The sequence below is a fragment of the Silene latifolia genome, chromosome 3, assembly GCF_048544455.1.
Source record: "Silene latifolia isolate original U9 population chromosome 3, ASM4854445v1, whole genome shotgun sequence".
NCBI classification, from domain to species: Eukaryota; Viridiplantae; Streptophyta; class Magnoliopsida; order Caryophyllales; family Caryophyllaceae; genus Silene; species Silene latifolia.
In genome coordinates, this window is record NC_133528.1 from 17,450,810 (window position 1) to 17,477,228 (window position 26,419).

At 39.9% G+C, this 26,419-nt stretch overlaps 2 protein-coding genes across 2 annotated transcripts; both read left to right on the forward strand.

Annotated features, from left to right (window-relative positions):
* The first annotated feature begins 5,744 nt into the window (after positions 1–5,744).
* LOC141648760 (uncharacterized) lies at positions 5,745–7,480 on the forward strand. Its single transcript, XM_074457477.1, has 4 exons — positions 5,745–5,769; positions 6,783–6,855; positions 6,946–7,264; positions 7,355–7,480. Exons 1-4 carry the CDS (start codon positions 5,745–5,747, stop codon positions 7,478–7,480), a joined length of 543 nt encoding a protein of 180 aa, XP_074313578.1.
* A 36-nt stretch (positions 7,481–7,516) lies between these two features.
* On the forward strand, positions 7,517–8,178 carry LOC141648761 (protein FAR-RED IMPAIRED RESPONSE 1-like). Its single transcript, XM_074457478.1, has 2 exons — positions 7,517–8,059; positions 8,122–8,178. Exons 1-2 carry the CDS (start codon positions 7,517–7,519, stop codon positions 8,176–8,178), a joined length of 600 nt encoding a protein of 199 aa, XP_074313579.1.
* The last annotated feature ends 18,241 nt before the right edge of the window (positions 8,179–26,419 follow it).

Below are 26,419 nucleotides of genomic sequence, written 5' to 3' on the forward strand. Positions count from 1 at the left end.
TTAAACTACTGTTGGTGATCTTTATGTGCATGAAATACCCTTCTACGTGCATGACATACCCTTGCATGTGCATTAAATAGCCTTATACCACAATCACAATTACTCACTGACTTGTTTCTGTATAGCTCCTGCCTGCTTTAGAGATCATCGCAAGAGACTCTCCAAGATACACAAGGTTGTTGGAGATCAAGACTTTTCAATGGGAGGTTGTGCAAGTGCCTCAACAAAATAATGGGTATTCTTGTGGAGTTTATTTGTTAAAGTGGCTAGAAAATTTGTGTGATCAAGCATCATGGAGTGATGAGCGTTCTTACGAGGTATAAATTTTTCAACAAACTTTTGTAAACATTATTCAGTATATTTTATTTCAAGCATTTCAATATTTGTTGTTAAATAAATTTTTACGCAGGATTTGGATGAATATGGTACGAGTATGATTGCATGTCTCATCAAATGGAAGCGAAACAAGAGAAAGGTAAATATAAATAACCTTGAATGCCTAATTTAAATTTTGCCTAATTTTAATCTTCTTTTTAGTAGATTCTGTCTCGGAGTGACTTTTACGTAACAGTATTTTCCCCCCCGTTTTTTTGTAGGATTATCCCTAGGTGATATTTTCTAAACACTTGAGTCAAGGGATGTGCAAAGAGAGTGGCAGATGATCTAATCCAAAATTTGAAACACTGCCATTTTTTGATCTGATTCCTTGAGTCGAGGGATGTACAAAGGGAGTAGACCCTGGAATATTAGATTCTTGTGGAGTTTATTCTGGAATATGTAGTACACTAAGTCTTGAGAGTACATATTAGATTTTGGAATATGTAAGGCGTGTAAGACATGAAGTCATGTTTCTGGACTAATTCTAAAAACATGTTACGGGGCAACGAAAACGAGAAACAATTTTCAAAATTGGATAACAAACATGTCACGAGGCAACGAAAACGAGAGACAATTTTCAAATTTGGATAACGAACATGTCACGAGGCAACGAAAACGAGAGACAATTTTCGAAATTGTAAAACGAACATGTCACGAGGCAACGAAAACGAGAGACAATTTTCAAATTTGGACAACGAAAAGGCTGTAATGCAATCTGAAAACATCGTAAATGCATTAAAAACTGTTCCACATGCATGAAATAACAGTGTGCATGCATGAAATATGTAACTCATGTGTCCAAGGTCAAATCTTAAAGTAATCTCAAGTGAACTTTTAAAATGTTGCATTTTAATTTAGATTTTGGAATTTTATTATTAACTTTGACGGTTGGGGATGTGGTAGCAAAGAAGGATGTAGTGGTAGATCAAATTAATCGCGGTAAGGTTCCTTGATACTCGCATAATGTGTGCATGAAAAACTGTTCCACATGCATGAAATACATGTGTATGTGCATGAAATACCGTTGTATGTGCACGAAATAATGGTGACAGAAACACTCAGGCTTTACATTCTATAAGTGTTACATTCATTCGTTTTAAGAAAAAAAGTCCAACATCTATCAAATAAAATAAAAATTCCCGAATTTTTCAATAAGGCAAATGTCCAATATCTATCAAATAAAATAAAATTCCCGAATTTTTAATTAAGGTAAAATAAAAAATTACTCTACTCATTGTCGGTTGTCCTTCGGTCACAATTCCTCGTCGTGGTTCGCCATCTCCCCAAAGGCCCCGCATTTTCTTAGCGCTTTCTTCGTCACTTCCCAGCTCGTTCTCTTTGTGAGATCGGCCTTTTCCCGAGCCTTTGTTTTTGCAGATCGCCTTGGAGGCAAAACCTTAATCTCACTAGGAATGTTTGTTCCTAAAAGCATCCCAATTTCAGCATTCTTGTCCTTTACCTTTGCAATACCAAGTATTTCAACTTTCATCGGGGTAATTTTTACCCTTTCCTTGAACTCACGCAAAATCCCAAGCAACTCATCACAATGCCTAGGACTCTGTTCAACAAGTGCCACACAAGTAAACAACTCTGACCATAACTCGCCAACTTTGTTTTTCTGTACATCCATTGATGTACAATCAGAATAACCGGCCATTAGAGCCGACGATTGGGGCAGGTTGCTAGTTTGCTCCACCGACTAAGCAGGTAGTCACTTGGAACTTTCTGAATTCCCGGATCTTTAAAGACACACAGAGCATGTCGACAGAGCATTCCATGTCTTTCAAACTTCTTGCATGTGCATACCACTGAAACATCATCCTTCTTAAAACCAACCTTATACGTTTTATTTCGAACTTGATCTATGATATCTGTGTATAGAATTGGATAGGTTTTATCTTTTTCTTTATCCCCAACACCACATGAATAGCAAGCTGCTTCGACTTCCTTTTGAAACTCGCCGAAAATTGTTGGAGTGTAGATTTCTGATGCATGCTTTTCTAGGGCTAATGGAGTCGACAAGCGGGGGAAGGAGTTTTTGATTGTGCAACAAGTTTCGAATGAGTCCATCTTTGAGCATCCATTGCACTCTCAAATCTCATCCAAAACTCAACTAGGGTTAAATTAGGATTAGTGAAGTTCTTTGAAAAAGTGGTTGTCGACTCGACATTCGGAGGTCGTTCTCATCAAGCCTCCTAAAAAAGATCACGAAAGTAAGTGGAAGCCACATATTTCTAATGCTTTGTACTTCTCCTTAAGCCACTCGTTATCCGACAACCCATGAGATTCAACTACTGTTGTCCACCTTTCCTCAAATTCAGGCGGCTCCACATCTTCGCTCCAAACACATCGGTTTATCTTCTTCAGAACTCAAGTATCTTTACATATTACAGGCCCTACTTTCTCAGGCAACTTTTTTAGTATGTGCCACATGCAATATCTGTGTTGCACCTTGTCTTTCCAGGCTAATTTCATTCCTTCTTCTATCCCCGCATCTTCATCAGTTATCATACAAACTGGATAACGACCCCCCATAGCCTCTACGAATTTCGTAAATAACCAAGCAAAGGACTCCTTACTCTCATTTATAATAAGTCCAGCCTCAAAGGTCACGCATCTCTTATGATTATCCACGCCTGTAAAAGGACCAAATATCATCCTATACTTGTTTTTTCTAAAGGTCGTATCAAAAGAGGTCATATCCCCGAATAGCAAATAGTTTTTAATACTAATAGGGTCAGCCCAAAACACATGTGACAATCGACCTATCTCGTCTACCTCAAAATCAAAATAAAAAGATGGACACATGTGTTTTATCTTCATAAAATGCTCAATAAGCATTTGAGCATCCCCCTCTGATAAATAATTTTTGATATCTCTAGAAAAGTTCTTAAAGTCTTCCAATGACGCACCCACATTTCTATAACCTCTAACATACTCCTTGAACAACCTATACGACTTAACTGGACCTATGTTATTTTTGGAGTTGTCAATTATCATTTTTTTGTGAACTACAGTCAACTCTCTCGTTTGTGTCAAATGTACCATTGTTGATGGTGTTTGTGGCATATGATTATGACCTTCATGAAAATCATATATTTGGTATTTACCCATATCAGGACCTTCCTCCAAAATTCGCTTAAATTTAATACAAGAAGGACATTCTATCCTAGTCCTTTGCCTCCTGTGATTTTTCCCTTTCGCTTCACATACTCCAGCCTTATTACACACAACTTTTTTTATGCGTAACGACACCATTTTTAGACTTTTGTGAGCTTAATCTAGTCACAAACCCACATTCTTTAGCATATGCTTCATAAAACTCAACACCTAGTTCAAGCTTATCGAATAGCATACCAATAACAGGCTTAAGATGGTTGAGACACTCAAAAACCCGATTCGTGTTGCTTGAAGAACCTTCTGCTGCCTCCTCGTCCTCTGCCTCCTCTACTATGATATCTGCATATGTGGTGCAATTAAAGTAAGAAAGGCGAGGGATACAAAAGCATATGAAATGTACCTTTAAAAAGCTGAAAACATCAAGCAACTACCAGGATGAATAGAATTGTACCTTCAACAAATTCGAAAGTCACAACTTCAGAACATCATGTTCAATCCTGCTATTGCAGATATTTCTAATATAGGCTGACATGCATTAGCTTCAACATTCGCTTCTTCGTTTGTAATGACATTTGAAGAAGTTTGTGATAGTATTGAGGAGTTGTCTTTGTCATTATTGCTGCAACAAGAAATGTTAAAAATTAAATAAGCAACAATACAACAGTATAATTCATGAAATTGAGTCCCTGATTTTAACAAATGTAGGCAATTTCACAATTTCTCCAACCCTAATTTCTCAATTAAGCCAATTTGATTCACAAAATCACATTTTGATGCACCTAAACAGGAATTTGATGCACATAAACAGGAATTTGGATGCACATAAACAAGATTTTGATGCACATAAACGGTCTCCAACCCTAATTTCTCAGTTTCCCCAATTTAATTTATGAAACCCTAATTTCTCAATTAGGCCAATTTGATTCACAAAATCACATTTTGATGCACCTAAACAGGAATTTGATGCACATAAACAGGAATGTGGATGCACATAAACAAGATTTTGATGCACATAAACAGTCTCCAACCCTAATTACTCAGTTTCCCCAATTTAATTTATGAAACCCTAATTTCTCAATTAGGCCAATTTGATTCACAAAATCACATTTTGATGCACCTAAACAGGAATTTGATGCACATAAACAGGAATTTGGATGCACATAAACGGTCTCCAACCCTAATTTCCCAATTTCCCCAATTTAATTCATGAAACCCTAAATTCAAAAGCATGATAAATCAATCCAGAAACTTAAGAGACGAATCAAACCCTAATTTCATGGTTTCAACAAATTTCTCAAATCCCCTAACCCTAATTTCTCAGTTTCCCCAATTTAATTGACGAAATCCTAAATTCAGAAGCATAATTGTTCAATTCAGAATTCTAATCGGTTAATCAATCCCTAATTTCACGAACAATCTAATTTAATCGACTGAATCAACTAATTTCACAACAAATAATCATAAAGATCGAAATTTTACCTCGAATTTAAAGGCGTCATTGATTGAAGCAGCGTCGAAAGGTTGATTGTCGAAGAATTTATAGTTCGATTGTAGAGAAGGTTTGATTAACGAAGAGGCGATGACGGAAGGTTTTAATAGTCGACAGGTGAGTTGAAGAGAGAGCGAAAGAATGATGAGAGACAAAGCAAAATTTAAAAATGACTGAGATTAGGTGGGTTTGGGAGGGACGCGCGAGAAAATTTGGTTTGTCTGAGATAATACACAGCGTGTGTATTATTGGATTGTAGTATTATTAGTGGTTCTCATGGTTCTCATTATATGGGTGGTTCTCACCAGATCTCGACCCTATATATATATATATATATATATATATATATATATATATATATATATATATATATAGAGAGAGAGAGAGAGAGAGAGAGAGAGAGAGAGAGAGGAGATCTAATGAGTCCCTTACCTCATTTGAGTCCTTAAGTCCTTATAAGGACCCTTAGATGGACAACATCTAAGGTGGAGATTTTTTACAAAATATAGGCCAAAAAAAAGGGAAAAGCTTGGGTAGGAAAGAGGACAACATTTCCGCAAATTGTCGCCTAATGATCAAAATCGGCGGACAAAAGGATATATCCTTTGTACTATGTTTACACTCCCACATTCTTCCTTCCTTAACACATTTATTTCCAACTTTATTCTTTCTTTCTTCTCTCTAAAACTGGGTTCTTCCATCTGAAAACGAAGTTTTCAGCTAAAGTTCTCTCTAAATCTTGCAAATCAGCGTAAACATGCAAATAATAGATGGCATCAATGGTATTTCTTCATTTTATTCATTGTTTTCAGTCACGTTTTAATAATTTCAGTTGAATAGGATGGATGAAGGTCATGATAAAATTTGCATGTCATCGAATTTGTTCATTCTTGTTATTATTATTTGTTACTGGGTTTGAAATGAAGATTGTTAGAAGTAAATCTTCATGCTGGGTTTTCATTAATTTGAGTTTTGAGTAGTATCAACGCATTCTGACAACATTTACATGAACACTTTTGCTATAGTTTTACATTTACACTTTTTTATTGTTATAGTCACCTTTTAATTGTTATTATTATAGCTTTAATTTGAGTTAGCATTCAGACAACATTTACACTTTAGCTGACATTTACACTTTTAAAGCATCACATTTACACTGCATTTCTGCTGACATTTACACGTACACATTTGGATGTTTACTTTTGCTATAGTTTTACATTTACACTTTTTCATTGTTATAGTCACCTTTTAATTGTTATTATTATAGTTTTAATTTGAGTTAGCATTCTGACAACATTTACACTTTTGTTGACATTTACACTTTTAAAGCATCACATTTACACTGCATTTCTGCTGACATTTACACTTACACTTTTGGATGTTTACTTTTGCTATAGTTTTACATTTACACTTTTTAATTGTTATAGACACCTTTTAATTGTTATTATTATAGTTTTAATTTGTCTTAGCATTCTGACAACATTTACACTTTTGCTGACATTTACACTTTCAGAACAGCACATTTACACTTCGTTTCTGCTGACATTTACACTTACACTTTTGGATGTTTACATTTACACTTACACTTTTGGGACATCATAATTTAGACATTTACACTTTTGGAATATTTACATTTATGGAACATTCCCTTTACATTTACACTTTACTTCGACTTACGTTTACACTTACACTTCATATCTGATGACATTTACACTTAAACTCTATGGACATTTACACTTACACTTCATATCTGATGACATTTACATTTACACTTACACTCTGTGCACATTTACAGACTTGCTAAAACAGAATGGAGTTCAACCTGACAGGCAGGAGTTGTGTAGGGAGGTCGAGAAGAGGTTTACACCGTACATCGGCCAGGAGTTTGGGGGGGGGGGGGTGAGGACGCGGTGACTTTTTATAAGATATACGCCATTTCTTGTGCGTGATGTACGTAGGTACACAACAAAAAAATGGCGTGGCGGTGAGATCAAGTCAAAGCTCGTCGTCTGCAATCGAGAAGGTTTCGCTCACAAGACGCCCAGTAAAGATCGGGATGACGGACTGGTTGGGGAGAAGCCACAGAGGATATTCAGGGTCACTAGAGTGGGGTGTAAAGCGAGGATACGACTATATATGAAGAATGGTCTTTTATTAATTGACCGGTTCCACGAGGGTCACAATCACGAGCTTATCTCACTTAAGGACATAGAGTTCCAGAAATTGTCGCGTAACATAACAGATTATTACAAGATGATAATCGTTTCGAACTCAAGGGTTTGTAATATATAATCACTCTCTATACTAAATAAATAATTCCATTCATGTTATATTTATATGACGTATCTGTTAATGATTGATTGGCAGCTGAAGATAGAAGCAACAAAGACATACAAAATCTGCAAAGAACAAGTGAATGGATTCGAAAACATTGGACCAAGCTTAAATGATTTTAAGAACTTCCATAGGGATGTTAAATGTTTCATTCACTAACGGGATGGTCAGTTGTTTGTTGACCATTTCAAGGAAATGACTGAAACAAGAATAGGTTTCTACTTTGACTATGACCTTGACGATGATGGCAGCCTGCGTAGGGCCATATGGGCGGACGGTACTGCCCGAGATAATTACAAAAATTTTGGTGATGCGGTGTCATTCGACCCAACTTACTCCACCAATAAGTATTCTATAGTATTCACACCATTCACAGGTGTTGACCACCATAAACGATCTGTGACGTTCTGTGGCGCTCTAATTGCAAGGGAAGATTATGAGTCGTTTAATTGGGTTTTCAGCCGGTTTTTACAAGCAATGGGGGGTAAGGAACCCGAGTACATAATTACAGATCAGGACCCAGGTATTATCAAATCTGTCGCTCTTGTTTTCAAGACAGCGCGCCATCGGTTCTGTATGTGGCATATAATGAACAAAATGCCCAGTAAGTTTGGCGTCTCTAGGAGTGATTATAATGACTTCATATGTAAAATTAATGACATTATATGGGACGATGAGCTTGAGGCAGCAGAATTTGATGGTATCTGGGAGCAAATAATTGAAGATCATGGTGTTGGCGTAAATGACTGGTTTGCAGATACGTATGCTATAAGGGGACAGTGGGTGATGGCGCATTGCAGAGACTTGAGGATGGCGTCGATTATGAGGACGACTCAAAGATCAGAGAGCGAAAATAGCTTTTTCAAGAGGTTTGAGCATAAGTCAGGAACATTGGTTGAGTTTTGGATGCGTTTTGAGAGCGCTATGGACCAACAAAGACATACATAGAAGCAGCTTGACAACATGGATAAGCACTCGTCCGCAGCGGCGTCAACACATCTGGCATTAGAGATCCATGCTGCAAAGGTGTACACCTATTCAGCTTTCCAGAAATTCAAAGAAGAAGCCATCTTCTCAATTGATACATGTAGAACAGGAGGTTTCACTGAGAGAGGTGAGCTAGAGGTAACTACTGTCAAAGATTCAACCGAGAAAGAAGAATTTTGAAAGTTGCATCTGATCCGGTAGTTTACACTTCCTATACCTTAACATTTACACTTTTCCAGTTCATAACATTTACACTTTTCCAGTTCATGACATTTACACTTTACATCATATGACATTTACACTTTCTGTTTTTATCTCATTTAAATTCCTATAACTTAACATTTACACTTCTAATAACTTAACATTTACACTTTACAGTTCATGACATTTACACTTCCTATTAGTTTACATTTACACTTCTAATAACTTAACATTTACACTTTACAATTCATGACATTTACACTTTACATCATATGACATTTACACTTCCTATACCTTAACATTTACACTTTTCCAGTTCATAACATTTACACTTTTCCAGTTCATGACATTTACACTTTACATCATATGACATTTACACTTCTAATAACTTAACATTTAAATTCCTATAACTTAACATTTACACTTCTAATAACTTAACATTTACACTTTACAGTTCATGACATTTACACTTCCTATTAGTTTACATTTACACTTCAAATAACTTAAAATTTACACTTTACAGTTCATGACATTTACACTTCCTATTAGTTTACATTTACACTTCTAATAACTTTAACATTTATACTTTACAATTCATGACATTTACATTTTACATCATATGACATTTACACTTCTTATACCTTAACATTTACACTTTTCCACTTCATGACATTTACTTTCTGTTTTTATCTCATTTAAATCCCTATAACTTAACATTTACACTTCTAATAACTTAACATTTACACTTTACAGTTCATGACATTTACACTTCCTATTAGTTTACATTTACACTTCTAATAACTTAACATTTACACTTTACAATTCATGACATTTACACTTTACATCATATGACATTTACACTTTCTGTTTTTATCTCATTTAAATTACTATAACTTAACATTTACACTTCTAATAACTTAACATTTACACTTTACAGTTCATGACATTTACACTTCCTATTAGTTTACATTTACACTTCTAATAACTTAACATTTACACTTTACAATTCATGACATTTACACTTTACATCAGTGACACTATTTTTAACATTCACACTTACATGCTAGCTTTAATCGATGCACACGGTACACGTAAAGCAAGTGCGGTTGTACGATGTTTGAAAGAACCAGGAATCCTATGCCGCCATATAATATGGATTTTTTCAGCAAGTGGGATAAAGACTATACCAGAAGATTATGTTGTAAATAGATGGATGAAAGAGTATCTCCGATTAAGGATTTTCAATACTAATGGTGAAGGGACAGAAAACATGCAAGTCATCGATGAAAAACAAATTGCAATGTCAATAATGTGGTCAGAAGTTCATGAAGCTGTAGGGCTCCTTCGAGACAAAGGAGTAGCTGATGTTGACAGCTTTTCCGCTGTAATTAGGGCATTTAAACAGTCGTTGTCACCATTAGGGGAAGTGTTGAATAAAAATCAACAAATGGAGAAATTTCTGAATTGTACTGTAATACTCCGTATTTATAAGTCTTGGGGTACTCTATCGAGTAGGCCTTACTCTGTCGAGTAAGGGTGAGTTGCGAAATAAAATAGTTTCTGACCTGTTGGGTACTCGATCGAGTAGCTGGGGCACTCGATCGAGTAGGAGGGTACTCGATCGAGTATCCTTGGGTACTCGATCGAGTAGCCGGTTTTACGGGGAATTTTCTCGGGTTTTGTTAATTATGCGATTAAGGTATTTAAGCTCCGTCGTCATTATTCTAAATCACTTTTACAAAACCTAAATTCCTGTTTAAGAGAGAAAGCAAACAAGTTCATCTTCTTAATCACATTCTTAGCAATTCCCGGAGTTCAGACGGTCAGTTCTTTTCGTTGATTATACCGTTGAGTTCCTTGCGTCGAGGGTAAGATCTATGTACCCTTTTTATTGTTTTTCCTTTGAATTGGTTAAAAAATAATTTAGAAATTGGGGGTTTTATGTGTAGTATGTGATTTGGTAGCCTCTATGTGTTGTATGATAGGAGGAGGGTTCATAGAAGAGGCTTTTTGATTCAGCTGTAGAGACCGTCTGATTGTGTGCATATCAGGTAGGATTTCCTACTCAGTATTAGTCCCATAATGGGATATTGGTTGATGTATTGTATTTGGTTATTTGATGTAATAATTGTATTGTGATTGTGGTTGTGATCGTTGTTGATGGTTCTCGAGATACGTTCTCGGCTGAGTGGGGTCGCTTGCGGGAGTGGCCTCATGCCCTAGTTTCGCCTTCTGTGGAACCCGCCACAGAAGGGATGTGCACATTAATGGACAGGGTTATCGCTCACTATGTGGAGCGGGGATTTGGTGGGTACGGCTGCGGTCCCCCACTGGCAGGGCTGGTCTAGTGGACAGTCAGTGTTGAGTTGATAGGAATTGGTTGGTTGTGTGTGTGTGTGACAGTTAAGCTGTCTGTTTATCTTATTGTTGTTTATATTGATTGTGTGATTATTACTGACCCCGGTGTTGTTTTGTAAACCTGCGGTGATCCATTCGGGGATGGTGAGCAGATATTGAGCAGGTATTGAGATGAGTACTGGGATAGCTGGGATGCCACGACATGATGATAGGAGTCTTCCGCTGTAGCTTTTAGTTTATTTACATTTCATTTAGAACAGTCACTTTGAGAATAATGTAACGTACTTTTGGTTTGGTTTTGAGGATTGTAACTATTCGCTAATTATTTATAATAAACGTTGTTTCTTCATTGTTGTTTGATTATCATTGCCTCGGGTAACCGAGATGGTAATGTCTTCATACCTGAGTGGTCCTGGTAAGGCACTTGGAGTATGGGGGTGTTACAAATGGTATCAGAGCGACGATCCTGAAACCTGTAACCAATGAACCTAATGAACATAGGGAGTCAATTAAAATGAACCCGGGGTAAAAGTTGTAGGAGCTAGTGCAAAGGCTTGGGAGACGTCCTAAAGTCACAGGGGGTCGCCCTACAACTTTGAACCGGCCACATGGGAGCAATATTTGTCGAGTCGTATGTGTGTTTGGTTAACTTCTGTAAGAGTGTGATGAAATGTGTTAATTGTTGGGTGTTGAAATAGAAAGTTGAGCATGTGAAAGAAAAATGGTGATATGTGGGAACTTGTTGATGAGGTGATAACATGTTGGATGATTTACAATGTGGCATTAAATAGCATGATGAAATTCTCGTAGATAGTAGAAAAGATGCGTAGTATGTTTATTATGATATAATGTGGTTTATAAGTTTAGCATGTTAGCATATGACGTAACATGCGGGTAGCTTTTCTGAATTTGTGTGACTCGATCGAGTGGGACTGACTTGATCGGGTGGGTTTATGACGATTTTGAATCCGGAATCGAGTTTTGGGGTACTCGATCGAGTAACTAGGGGTACTCGATCGAGTAGGGGGTCACTCGATCGAGTAGCCTAGCTACTCGGTCGAGTATGTTAGTGATCAGAAGGTCTGTTTGGGTCTGATGTTTGGGTACTCGATCGAGTATGAAGGGACACTCGATCGAGTAGTCCGTTACTCGATCGAGTAGGTTTGGGCACTCGATCGAGTAGGGTCTGGGCAGCGTGTTTTCGTGTTTTGAGGTTTAGTACGTGTGTTTATATCTACTCTTTCTTATATATATAGTTTCAAGATGCCGCCCAAGAAGACTGCTTTGTATGCGAGAGCTGAGCTTATGACCATGGATGACATTGTTAAGATGTTGGAGCACCAAGATGCTCTTACTGAGACCCTGAAGAAAGTGAATGAGGATAAGAATAAGGATAAGAAGAAGGAGGTTGATCATTCTAAAATCAGCCTCTATATAGCGAGGTTTAACCCGAAAGAGTACAAGGGAGTCGGGGAGCCTAACCTTCTTGATAGTTGGCTGAGAGAGATGGAGAACATATTAGATTTGGTTCACTGTCCTGATGAGATGAGAGTGGAACAGCTGCGTTCTATCCGAGGGAGGCGCAGGCAAGTGGTGGGATTCAGTGAAAGTGAGTGCTAAGGAGATATATACAAACCAAGGCTTACCTGCTATACCTTGGGAGGAGTTTCGTAGGGCTGTGAGGAAGGAGTTTGTACCGGAACATGTGAGGAGTAAGTTGAGAGAAGAGTTTGATGGTTTTAAGATGACCGCTGAGATGTCTGTGGCTGAGTACTACAGGCTGTTCAATGAGAAGTCTAGGTATGCTGAGGATATGGGTTTGAGTGAGGAGAATCTGGCATTGAGGTTTGAGAGGGGGTTGACCATCAAGATTATGGTTAAGTTACCCGTGGGGATCCTTACTGATGTTAAGGAAGCTTATGAGAGGGCTGGGAGAGCTGAGAGGTTGGTGGAGATGGCTCAGGAGAGGTCAGGTGGGGAGAAGAGGAAGTCTGAGAGCGAGGGTGGTGGCCAATCTAATTACAAGAAAGGCAACCACAATCAGTCTAAGGGGTTTTCTTCTGGGTCAGGGTTCAGTGCTGGGGCTTCCTTTGGGCGCGGCCGTGGAAGTGTGAGTAATAGTTGGGGAGTGACCTGCTATGGTTGTGGTGGTGTAGGCCACAAGAGGCATGAGTGCACAAGTGCACCGGGATCTTTCCAGAGACCTGCACAGAGCTTCGCGAGCAACAGACCGGCTGGATCATGGCCAAACCGGGGAAGTCAGAGTTACCAGAGTGGAGGCAACCGCAACGGCGGTAATTCCTATCAGAAACCACCAACGAACAACAACAACAATCAAGGGTCGGGTGCTAAGCCGACTACTTCAGCCAGTACTGTCCAGGGAGGTGGGCAGAAGACCAGTGGCAAGTTATTCATGATGGAGAAGAAAGCAGCTGAGGAAGATGCGCACGTTATCACCGGTACATTCCTTGTTAATGGTATTCCTACCTTTGTTTTGTTTGATTCGTGGGCTTCTCAGTCGTTTGTGTCTTCGAGTCATGTTAAACAGTTGGGTTTGAGAGTATATGAGTCTGTTAGTGAACAAGTTTTCATACCTTCGGGTGAGTCTGTATCTTGTGGGAGGTTGTTTAGAGAGGTATCTATGATAGTTGGGCAAGTTGATTTCCCTGTAGACTTGCTAGAGTTTCCTTTCAACGGTTTTGAGATGATAGTCGGGATGGATTGGTTAGGAAAGTATAAAGCTAAGATAGACTGTCATCAAAAGAAAGTATCTTTAAGAGGTCCTAAGGGTGTTAGTGTATCTTATCGTGGGTTTCTAGTCAAACCCAAAGTCAAGTTGATTGCAGCTGTCACCTTGAAGTCTTATCTGAGGAAGGGGTGTCCTTTGATCTTATGCCATGTGAGAGATGACCGGATAGAGAGTCCGACAGTTGATGAGATACCAGTGGTGGGAGAGTTTAAGCTCCGTCGTCATTATTCTAAATCACTTTTACAAAACCTAAATTCCTGTTTAAGAGAGAAAGCAAACAAGTTCATCTTCTTAATCACATTCTTAGCAATTCCCGGAGTTCAGACGGTCAGTTCTTTTCGTTGATTATACCGTTGAGTTCCTTGCGTCGAGGGTAAGATCTATGTACCCTTTTTATTGTTTTTCCTTTGAATTGGTTAAAAAATAATTTAGAAATTGGGGGTTTTATGTGTAGTATGTGATTTGGTAGCCTCTATGTGTTGTATGATAGGAGGAGGGTTCATAGAAGAGGCTTTTTGATTCAGCTGTAGAGACCGTCTGATTGTGTGCATATCAGGTAGGATTTCCTACTCAGTATTAGTCCCATAATGGGATATTGGTTGATGTATTGTATTTGGTTGTTTGATGTAATAATTGTATTGTGATTGTGGTTGTGATCGTTGTTGATGGTTCTCGAGATGCGTTCTCGGCTGAGTGGGGTGGCTTGCGGGAGTGGCCTCACGCCCTAGTTTCGCCTTCTGTGGAACCCGCCACAGAAGGGATGTGCACATTAATGGACAGGGTTATCGCTCACTATGTGGAGCGGGGATTTGGTGGGTACGGCTGCGGTCCCCCACTGGCAGGGCTGGTCCAGTGGACAGTCAGTGTTGAGTTGATGGGAATTGGTTGGTTGTGTGTGTGTGACAGTTAAGCTGTCTGTTTATCTTATTGTTGTTTATATTGATTGTGTGATTAGTACTGACCCCGGTGTTGTTTTGGAAACCTGCGGTGATCCATTCGGGGATGGTGAGCAGATATTGAGCAGGTATTGAGATGAGTACTGGGATAGCTGGGATGCCACGACATGATGATAGGAGTCTTCCGCTGTAGCTTTTAGTTTATTTACATTTCATTTAGAACAGTCACTTTGAGAATAATGTAACGTACTTTTGGTTTGGTTTTGAGGATTGTAACTATTCGCTAATTATTTATAATAAACGTTGTTTCTTCATTGTTGTTTGATTATCATTGCCTCGGGTAACCGAGATGGTAATGTCTTCATACCTGAGTGGTCCTGGTAAGGCACTTGGAGTATGGGGGTGTTACATGTACGGCATGTGAGGCAGTGACGATATTGCCACCAAAGAATTCGAAAAACAAGGGTACCGGAAAAAGATTGTTGTCAGCCAAAACAAAAGCAATGGTGTTGGCTAGGAAACCCAAACGTAAGTGTAAGAATTGCAAGAGAATGACAAATCACGACAAGAGGAACCGCCCTAACCCCTTCTCAGCACACATGCCATTGTGCGAAGGGTCGTCTGAACCAGAAGAGGATGAAGGAGAGGAGGAGGAAGGGCTGCAATCAGATCAAGAATAGACGTCAGATCAGTGACAAATGTTGCTCTATATATTTTGAGTGTGTAACTTAAAACTTTGATGTGCTATAACTGGAGCGAGCGATTAGGAATTGGTCTCATGGCAGCGTAACTTTGAACTGCAGTTGGTGTAACTTTTAGTAACACCAACGTTAGAGTTACACTGTCATAAGACCAAAATCTCTCTGTTTTATTAGATAGCCAAACATTGTGTTACTTGAACTTATTTTGGATTACTTATGTTATTTCAAGTAACAGTTACACTTATTTTCAAGTAACTGGTGTTAACATTTACACTTGCCATGTCACCACATTTACACTTCCCATGTCACCACATTTACACTGAAATTCAATTTCAGTGTGTTTACATTCACACTTTCAGTATGATAAAGTTGACACTGCCAGTGTTAACATTTACACTTTAAGTGTGTTAACAGTTACACTTAAAGTGTAAATGTGACTAAATTGCAAGTGTGTTAACAGTTACACTTGCAATTTAGTCACATTTACACTTTGAAAAAATTCTTCAATTTCAGTGTTAACATTTACACTTTAAGTGTGTTAACAGTTACACTTAAAGTGTAAATGTGACTAAATTACAAGTGGGTTAACAGTTACACTTGCAATTTAGTCACATTTACACTTTGAAAAAACTATGATTATAACTGCCAAAAAATAGTCAACCATTACACTTCATTAGTGTAAATTACCAATACACTTCATTACTGTAATGATTACACTTGCAATTTAAAAATTACACATTTTTGTAAACATTGCCAACCAAAATACAAAACATTCTTTTCTAACTTCAACATTGCCAAACAAAATACATTTCAATCAAAAATATGTCCACAAATTGTTTACTTTTTCGATAATGCAGCCTTAATTTTGCGCTTCTTTTGTAACTTGGCCCATAAATCTTGTTTTCCAGCGATAAACCCATTCAACTTTGCTTCAAAAACGTCTCTGTTGACATTTATGTCAGCTAGAACAAGCGTCGCCACCAACTCGACTACCAAGTACCGTCGATTCCTCTTCCTCTCCAAGTCTGGATGCTCAAAAGGTTGACCCTCGTACATCAGCATATACATCATACAGAAAATCCCTGATTCTGTTATGTTAGGAAGGGGTGTTTGGCGCCTGAACGGGATTTGCCGATGCTCAAAGCTAGTAATCTCGTATCCCCTGTCCGTTCTGACATCCAAATAATCGCTAACAGCTGATGCCTGCCATTAAAGCACTAACAATTAAATAAACCATCTATTGTTCATCTCTTCGAAAATGATTTATTGGCATCAGACTTACCACTTGGCGAGTAACATTGCACATTTCGCATCGATCCCGAGTTGGCATAATGTTGGTAGTCAAGGAGATCAACAGTTTGTTGTCCAAAATTTATACATACGCATGCAAAGTGCCCACCAATGTTGACAGGTACGAAGATAAACTCGGCATTCAGGTTGAAAGTTTTATCACAGTCCTGGATGAAGGTATCCCAAATGTGATACAGCCGATCAGTGATGTTATTAGACTGTGAGCCTGCTTCACGTATATCCAAAAGCTGCATGATACATTCCTGTTCAGAGAAGTGAGTGAGCCTACATAATAAAAGTAAAAATAATGTATAACTTTTAGGCTTTGTGCGGGGGGGAGGGGGGTACCATATGACGTATCCCAAAGAAGGCCATTCTAAGAAGTAAGTATTCAGCAGACTCCAAATGGTTCAGCAAAACAGCCTAGGACTCAATGACAACAGGCGACATTACAACCTCAGGAAGCATGGACATGATGTCGGACCGGCGTAGCGCGGCATGCCTACTGTACCAAGAGATTGATTCGCTGCAATGAAATACACGTATAGTAGTAAGAAATTGAGAAGTAGTTACAAATTAAATATCGTAACTAATTGGCCCTGTTATAAGAGTCTGAGAAATACTAACGAATTTTCAAAGTTGTAGTCGTCTAACAAGCAATTGTCCACCGCATGCTTTCGACGTGATCGAACACCCCTGACCAAAGTTTGATTGTTCCGTAAGAAGGCCGAGACAACAAGAGTCTGCGTACCAGCAGCCCCACAGTCAGTTGAGCATCCCAAGCCATCCCCCCCGCCCCGGGGATGGCTCCTTACGGCTGACAAAGGTTGGCTACCTAAAGACTGCACTGACGCTTGAACAACAACGGGGCTGCTTTCCGCCGGTATGGCTACAGGATTGACCACAGGGCTTCCTTCTACGCGTTTAGGGGGTGGGTCTGCAACACGGGGCCGTTTACTGTACGTAATCTCTTCCTCATCGTCCAGACTCCGCTTCTGTGCAGCATTGGAGACCGAATTCAGACCTTGACCATACTTTTGCCTGAATTGGGTTATCCTTGCGCGAACGCTCTCCCTCACTTTGTTATGGTCACTCAGGATAAGGATCGACACCACTTCAGCCCGGATGAGGTTGATAACGTCCATCTTACCTAAGGCGCAGTAAAAAAAGCTTCCCATTGAAAAGCAGCATGTGTATCATCATGTACACCCCGCAATCAAACGCAGAATACCCCCTACCTTGCCATTTAAATTCGACATTGACAAATTTAAACCCGGCGACCTTTGAACCTATGACAAACCCTTTAGACTCCAGATACTCGCCCATTAAATCACACTGTAAAAGGAATTTCAAAAAAATAGTCAATTTAAAAACAGTGTTTACAATTCCAGAATACATATACACTAAAGAACAAATTAAGGTATGTTATTTATAATTATTACCGCAATACAAGAAATTCCAAAATATGGAAGCTTCTCAAAATCATCGTCGTAGCGACGATTGTCCAAATACTCTATCTGCTCAGATATGAAGTTTATGCATGCACAGCTGTAGTGATCATTATTGCCAGATAAGACCGGGATGAAGACCTGGCGGATGTGACAACAAAGACATAAAAGTTACACTCAGTAAAATTTCACATTTACACTTTCAATAATTCGTCACATTTACACTCCCTGTGTCATGACATTTACACTTTCCATATATTCACATTTACACTTTATATGTCATGACATTTACACTTCCTATTTAGTCACATTTACACTCCCTATGTCATCACATTTACACTTTCTATATAATCACATTTACACTATACATCATGACATTTACACTTCACTATGTCTCACATTTACACTTTATATGTCATGACATTTACACTTCACAATATCTCACGACATTTACAGTTCACTATGTCTTACGTTTACACTTCATATGTCATCACATTTACACTTTCTTCTTAATCACATCCAGACATTTACACTTTCGGTGAAAATCACATATACACTTTCTGTGTGATGAAATTTACACTTTCTGTGTGATTACATTTAAACTTCACAATAGGTCACATTTACACTTACCATATCAGATCCAAGTTGAAATGGAGACAAACAGGATTGAATCCAAGCATCCCACCCAGCCCAGATTTCGTCCTTTTTGTCAAGAACAATTCCTTTCTTCTTGGCTTTCCAAATATCCCGGTGAAAGACTGTTCAAACGAAGGGCAGCGCTATTAAATTTAGACACTTACGTTACAATTAAATTTGAACTATACAAACTGCATTGAGTGAGGATAGGACAAATACGGTGCGACTAAGCCCGAAGAAACAACGAGAGGATGCAACTGGTGCAGTTTGGTCATACATCATCTTATTGATTAGTAGGCACCAACAATCGATTACAGAAGACATAACTTCCTGTCCAGGTTCAAGGGTTAACATGTCTTCCCGTGACACGAAGAAAAAGTCTGAAAATATTGCCAATTCTTCCCTACAAAAAAAGAAAAAATTATATAAGGCGAACATGATTACGACAACATATAAGTATTAATATGTTTGACATAGAAATTAATCGACTCACCCTTTCAACCAAGCTTCTGATTTGTTAAATACGTAGTCCAGGACGTATTTCCTTTCCTTAAAAACATTCCTAAATAATTTCTTATTAATTTGCAGTCTCTGACAAGAACAAAGCCCTGCTCGGGCATGGGTTCCCCACAATCCATGGTGCAAGTCAGATTCTCAGGGGCCACTTTCATGTACTGTAAGGGCTCAGTTGAATGAAATAGGAAAGGGTGGTGATCCAGGTTACTCCGGGGGACATAAATTTCCCGACCATCCGCAGGAACGGCTGGCTCAGAAGGGCCTGCCGCATCAGTCATTCTAACTCCTCACCTGGAACCCCCTTAAATGCCTCAGCTAGCTTTGCAGTAGATATAAACGTACACTGAAATTCCGGCAACTTAAACTCGGAGGAGGGTGCTTCAACAACCACCTTATCTGCTCCCTCTACAACATCCATGGGCTTGTCATCATTCTGAAATGAACCAGGACAAGCGGTTTGTGCAGTAGGGCGTTCACCTTGCTTGTTGACCATGTCACTACCACTCTCTAACCCTTCTTGAGATGCATCTTCACGGTCTGTGGTCGAAACAACGCCAGGCTCAACATCCGGTACTTTCGTACCACTAAATTGGGGTCGGTTAACGGGCTGTTCCACTCCCGGTGCACCGCTAACATCCACAGCCTCACTAGGCACTAGTCCAATCACCAGTGGTTCGGGCCCACGGCAGGGCCTCTGATCTTGAGGCGGCTCCATGTCCATGCCCTGCACAGCCTCGTCCTGGTCTGTCGGTGCACCGCTAACATCCACATCCTCGCCAGGCACTAGTGTGGACAATGGGGCCCACGGGGGCGCTTGGGAGAGAGAACAAGCGTTTGCATTTTTGTGGAGTCGCCACCAATTTTTATGGGAAATTGGAACCGTTCGAATATCTCGTGCCATGTCAAGACACAAAGTAGAGACATGAACACCAAGCAATCGTTACCCTTAGCATTCTATGTCTAGAATGACTCTCGTGGATGCCAATGAACACGGATGTTCACAGAGATCTGGAGTAAGGGGTGAGGGTACGTATTAGGAAGCTCTTTTGATCGAACACCTAATCCCGCCCGCCTCGATAGTGGCCTCTACTAATGATTAGGGACATCATCTATACTCGATATATCGTCGATTATATGCATGCAATGCAACATCCAAGTTTTAATCCTAACATGTGAAGATTAGACTAAGTCGGTTAACACGTAATTTAGCATACAATTAATGCCAAAGTCGGGATTTAAGGTTCAATTACATGTGAAGACATACAAATGATACAAGAAATATAATAAATACAATAATGAAAATTACAATAATGAAAATTACAATAATTACAATGAGTTTAACGATTTATGTCGAAAATACCTTTAAAACGGATAATTTGAGAAAAAGAATTAAAGAAAGAATTAAGGAACAAATCAGTAGGTGATAATACGAGTAATAGTTAATTATACGTAAGCTAATTAAACTAAGTCAAGGCAGAACGGAAGTTCAGAGGCAGAAATCATCCTGGAACAGGCGCAGCAGGACTGCGCCCTTTGGAAGAGGCGCAGCAGACGTTGCGTCTGTTCCAAGGGTGAGTTCTGGCTGTGAAGCCAGAACTGCAAATCGTTAATGTTAATTGGTTAATTTAAGGATTGATTAACATATTTACTCGGATGGAAGTGATTTACAGGTTATTTACATGTGATTGATGGTCATAAAAGCAATAAAACATGAATGAAACGGATGAAAACGAATTATTTACATGGATGAACGATTGATTAATGACATGGGTGAACAAAATAGGCTAAACATGATGAATTAATGACAAATTAATGACGAATATGTGAATAAACAGAGGAAAATATATCAAAGATCGAATTCCAGAAACTCAATATGAACAAATCGAATTTCTACAACCCGGATTGAATTTAATGACGAAAACCCGCAAATATGAATTATAAGGGATTTAAGTCGAATTTTAATGACAAATTACATGTGTTAAAGATGATGATTAATATACATGCAAAATTATTATGATTGTATCAAAGAATTAAAGAAGACAAATGAATACGAATAAAAAGTTTGACGAATTACAGAGGACGAAGGAAGAAGAAAGGAAGCAGGAACTGCGGCAGCCTCACGAAGAGGCGCAGCAGGAACTGCGCTCCTTCGAAGAGGCGCAGCAGTTGCTGTGTCCTTTCTCGACGGTTTGTCTTCTGGAAATCCGTAAAAGAGGTTTTAGAAATCGGTTTTAATTGGTATTTTCGACATAAACCTTACATTAATGATACAAAAAAGGTAAAGAATAATAAATAAAAGAGAGATTTACACCCTCAGACTTACATGTTTGACGAAACGAGATGAACTAAGTTATCGATTAGTGATGCTCGACTCGAACTATAATGCAAATATGAAAGTGCCCTCGTAAGAGGAAAACGATTAGATTAATTAAGTTGATTGATTGTGGAGTTGGTCAAATTGGTCGGTCATGCAAACGAGGCTGGTACTCAGAAGGATCCGAGCTTACGTGGTCGAATGTTCAAGCACGTAGACGCCAAAAAGTAAGAACAAAGGTCTAGAATGCAAAGGGAGAAGAGAAGGGCGGACACTCGTGTGAGAAATATGAGGAGCGAAAGCTCCTATTTATACTAATCACGTGAAGGAATAGGGTTTTCGGAGAGACTTTGGAAGTGAATCTCGGAAAGATATGAAAAAGATACGAAAAATACGCAGAAAAGGACTTGGGAAGAGGCGCAGCAGCCACTGCGTCTCTTGGAAGAGGCGCAGCACCTGCTGCGTCTGTTTCCAAGTGGTTTCCTCCTGCGGAAGAAAGATTTCCGTGTTTAAATTATGGAATAAAGGGATAATTTGGTTTTCCTTAATATTTTGTGTGAATATTACGGGAAATTGTTTACCAAAGAATAAAGATTGTGAAATATTTATAAAACATGGAATAGAAATATCCGGAAAATTCCAGAACATTCTGACTCGGGATTTAACGGTTATCAGAAAATGAAGACGGTTTTAGGCCCGGACTCCAAATGTACTCTAATTACTTTCAAAACGACCGTATCAGCACGTAGATGACAACTAAGAGGTAGACATTATTGTTTGAGCAATCACTTGACGATAAACTTACGAACTGTCACAAATCGTTCCGCGTACCAAACATGCGGCTCAATCATCACCGGGTGGTTTGCGAGAGGTGCAGAAATGAGGTATCTACAGAGCCCCCACTTTGACTGAGACTTGGACAAGGCGAAAGTCAAAGTATAGCTATCAGGTCAATCGAAGATTACAACCTGACGGCTATGGCGACGCGAGGCGGCTCAAGGGGTCTGAGCCAAGGACCTGTCGTCGGGAACATTTTAGAGTCTGTCGACTATCGGGGAGGGTCGTTTAAAGTCCATTAGACTACGTAAGGAGGCTCGCCAGCCATAAGAAGAGATCATACCTGAGACTGCTTCTCGAGATTCTTCCGGAGGTGCATAGGAGCTAAGGGTAAGCGTAGGAGCTAAGGGTAAGACCTAAAAGATAAGTAAGGATTTGTGCTAGGGTGTGGGGCCCTAAAGGAAAGCATCAATGGGAAGGAGGCCCGAATATAATTTCAAACTAAAGGGTAACTAAGGCTCGAGTGTAAGAACTCTACTGATTTGGGAACTTCTGGAGAACGACACCTTTATCGCACTCCGCGGGGAAACAAGAAATATTGTGAGTAGCAGGACACAGGCGGGAACTGCTGGGAGAAATCTGCTCGTGTTCAGCTTCAAACAAACTTCGGAAGAAAATAGGGGTCGATGTTGATCTCCATGTCTCGAGAGGAAGTGACTGTCGGTCGTGAACTCTCGTTGGGGAACATAATCGGGAACTAATCTCCATGTCTCGAGAGGGAAAGTCTATCCGCTTACTCTCGTTGGGGAATATATAATGAAGGCGTGTCGAAACACCTGTGAAGGAATATCTGCTCGTTGTGACAAGCAAAGTCTTGGAAGCAATAAATAACGTATGATAGTCTGCTGTTGGCTTAGAAATGCGGGCCGGAACGAAAGATAATCGTCAAACGGACCAAAAAAAGATAAAATGGCAACGAGGAAGAGGCGCACCAAAGATGGACCAAAAATGGCCTGCTGCGTCTATTCCTGAAGGTGGCTTTTCTGCGTAAAAACGCGATAAACAGAGGGTTTCATTTCATTTGTTCGAAACACAAATTCTCCAAATTCTCTCTCAAATCCTAACCATTTCCGCCAAGATTTGATCCAAAAGCTTGCATTCATCATGACTAATCGAGGTATGTATATCATTCTTGCATTAATCTTCTATATTTGCTCAATTTGAATCGAAAAAATTAGGGTTTTCAACCCAATTAATTCGAAAATTTGGGGCTTTTCCCCCAAATGGATTTGCCTTGTAAAATTGGTCATGTAAATGGCTAATTGGTAATATAAGGAATGTAACTATGTATTTGTTTCGAATTTTCGTTGAGTTTTGAGCATTTGAGTGAATTTGAGACGGTTTCACAGCTAAACCGTAAATTGCTTCGAAAATAGCCTTAGGATTGCCCATTTGCGATGAAACTTGACATTTGGGATCCTGGGATGATGGGTAAACTTCCTACCATCTCGGAATTTTGGTTTGTGACGGCTTTTTCAGGACACTTTTCTGGGGCATAATCGCCGTTATAACGAAATGCTGCCGAAATTTCGACTTGAACCCGGAACTAGGCTTCAAATTAGGCTTTACTTGACCCTAATTACCACTTGAGTGATCGGGTTTGTGAGAATATGGCCAAAGATGGCGAGAAAAGAGCAATGTCAGGGCTTCCGAAGGCTCGAAAATCCCTTAACTAAGGCTCGTCGTCACGTGACGCGGCCTAATTTACTTTAACGTCGCAGGTGATGAGGCTTCTACTTCTGGGAGAGCTCCCATGGAGATAGACACTGCTGTTATCGAGGAGGCTTTAGAGCAGGCTTTCACCGCTGCGGTGATGGCTGCTGGGGACAAGGTCCACAAGGAGGAGGCTGTTGAGGAGGAGGAGGCCCCGAGGCGGGCCAACGTTGGGCGAGGAGGTCGTCAGCTGAGGGGAGCTCCCGCGTGGGCTGAGACCTGGGAGAGCAGGCACCTGCTTTGGGCTGTAGAGGGTCACCTGTCCTATAGGACGGTGAAAAGCTTGGTAATCTTGAATTCATTACTCATCACTCATCTTTTTTCAGTCATTTCATTTGCTCATATCTTATCCAATTTTCATTCAAAACTAAAGATAGCTTTTTGTTTCAAATCACAATAGGAGGCCGGGAACATCAGGTCGTTCTCGGGTTACACGACGGCGATGGAGTGCTACGAGCGGCTGTCGGCGGAGGAGCGCGGCATGATCGAGCGTGGAGCGTTCGGTGCCTTGGTGCAGGCTTGGAGGGATATCGCGAAGAGGAAGATGCGGGCTAACCTTAGCTTGGTCCGCGCTTTCTTGGACCGATTCTAGGATACGACTTCCACGTTTTACATGCCTTTTGGTGAGGTGGGAGTCACTCTGGAGGACTACGGCATGATTTCTGGTCTGCCGTGTGGGTCTGAGGCTGTGGAGTGGCCGGAGACTGCCTTGAGGGTGGACTCGGCCGAGGCTAGGAGGTTGATCGGCTGGAACTTGTCGCCGAAGGCTGTTACAGTGCCTGGTTTGGTGCCCAGTTCCTATGTTCGAGCCTACTTTGCGGGAAAGATCCCGGCGCTGGTGACGATTGACGGGAGGGAGACGGCTCCTCCTCCCTGTACAGCTGAGCAGAGGGCTCATTTGTGGCTTTGTTGGTTTCTGTCGACGAAGCTTCTTCCCTTCTTTTCTGACCTGAGCTCCCTAGGGCGTTGGGACTGGGTCACTGCTGGTTTTGCGGTCCTCATCCGCTTTATGAGGGCCATGGTTCGTCCGGAGTTGATGGAGAAGGGGACTTCTCCTGGTGCTTTGTCGCCCTGGATAACTTCTTTGGAGGTATGAACCTTCATTTGGACTAAAATCAATTCTTTTCCTTATCAAATTACGAAAGATCGTCATTGACTATCTTGCTTTAAAGGCGTGGGTGTACTCCTACTTTCCGAGCCTCTCGCCCAAGAGGACGGAGCCGCTGGAGAAGGCCTATCCCGTGGTGAGGGATTGGGTGATGTGCAGGACGAAGAGCAAGCGTTCCTCTCACGGTGTCTACCGGCGGGACGTGTGATACCCGTCGTTGTGAGTACCAAAGATAAAATTTATAATTCCTATTAAGACTAACCTAGGCTAGTGGTAACAGGGTCGAACCACAAGGAGGCAGATGTAAACTTTAGTTGATTTATATTCAGTCTAAGGAAACAGATGTGGGGGTTGATTTGAATTGGTCTACAGCTAATAGCGAATAAAGACAATAAACTAAATTAACGATTTAAACAGATAAAAGAAGGGTACTAGGATGGTCGGTTCATTATAGCTTCGGCGGCAGCAAACTAAATCGGTCTGAATCAAACTCAGGTAAGGCGGGAAATAAAGAGGTCCTCTCGGTCCACTCTTAACAAATAGCATCTCTCGATCTCGCTATAGGTCCCTAATGTCACTAATACTAACTTTCGTTCTGAAAAGTGACTAACGGTCTAAACTATATCTATCTTTCGATCTTAGCACAGTTTAGTCGATTTAATTGATGGTCAAATAACCTCCCCTATCTTTCGATCTAATGGGTCAGTCACAAAATAGGTATCTAACTGGTCGCATGCATTCAATTCGTTAAATATAAGATTAAATTCAATTAAAACGAGGGAAAACCCTACGAGGTCAGTCGATCGACCGACAATGTCAGTCGATCGACCAACACGCGAGACAGTCCGTGTATGTTCTATTGCCGCCTATGCCATAAATCGCCTATATCCTAGCACTATAGAATTAGCTACTCATGCTAAAGGTAAAAACAATAATTAAACTAATAATGATTACTGAATTCATGCTTAAAGTAGATAACAAATAGCGATAATACGATAATTGGCTTTGGGACACTAACTTAGCAAATCTATACTAATAATGAAAGTAAAGCAATAAACTGTAATTAGGGCATAAAGAATACCGAGAATTCAGAGGAAAGATTAAGAACAAGAACAGAAATCCAATGATAAAACGATGTTCGGAACCCTAATTACTCGAATGAACCAAACTGAAAATTACTGTATGAAATTGTGATAAAAACTTGGATCTAAAACTGAGATAAAAACTTGATGATCAACTGAATGTTTTCATGTTACGTTATATAGCAAATAACGTAACATCTTATTTCCTAAACCTAGCATCATGGGCTTGCGCTTTCTCGGTCTTCTAATTCTCGTCTGAAAT

Excerpts from the sequence above, each read along its gene's own strand:
- LOC141648761 (XM_074457478.1), top strand. The coding sequence starts at position 7,517 with ATGACTGAAACAAGAATAGGTTTCTACTTTGACTATGACCTTGACGAT. Across the intron at positions 8,060-8,121 it reads TTGAAGATCATGGTGTTGGC|AGACTTGAGGATGGCGTCGA; the intron begins GTAAATGACTGG and ends GGCGCATTGCAG.
- LOC141648760 (XM_074457477.1), top strand. The coding sequence starts at position 5,745 with ATGCAAATAATAGATGGCATCAATG. Across the intron at positions 5,770-6,782 it reads AATAATAGATGGCATCAATG|ACTTGCTAAAACAGAATGGA; the intron begins GTATTTCTTCAT and ends GCACATTTACAG. Across the intron at positions 7,265-7,354 it reads TAATCGTTTCGAACTCAAGG|CTGAAGATAGAAGCAACAAA; the intron begins GTTTGTAATATA and ends ATTGATTGGCAG.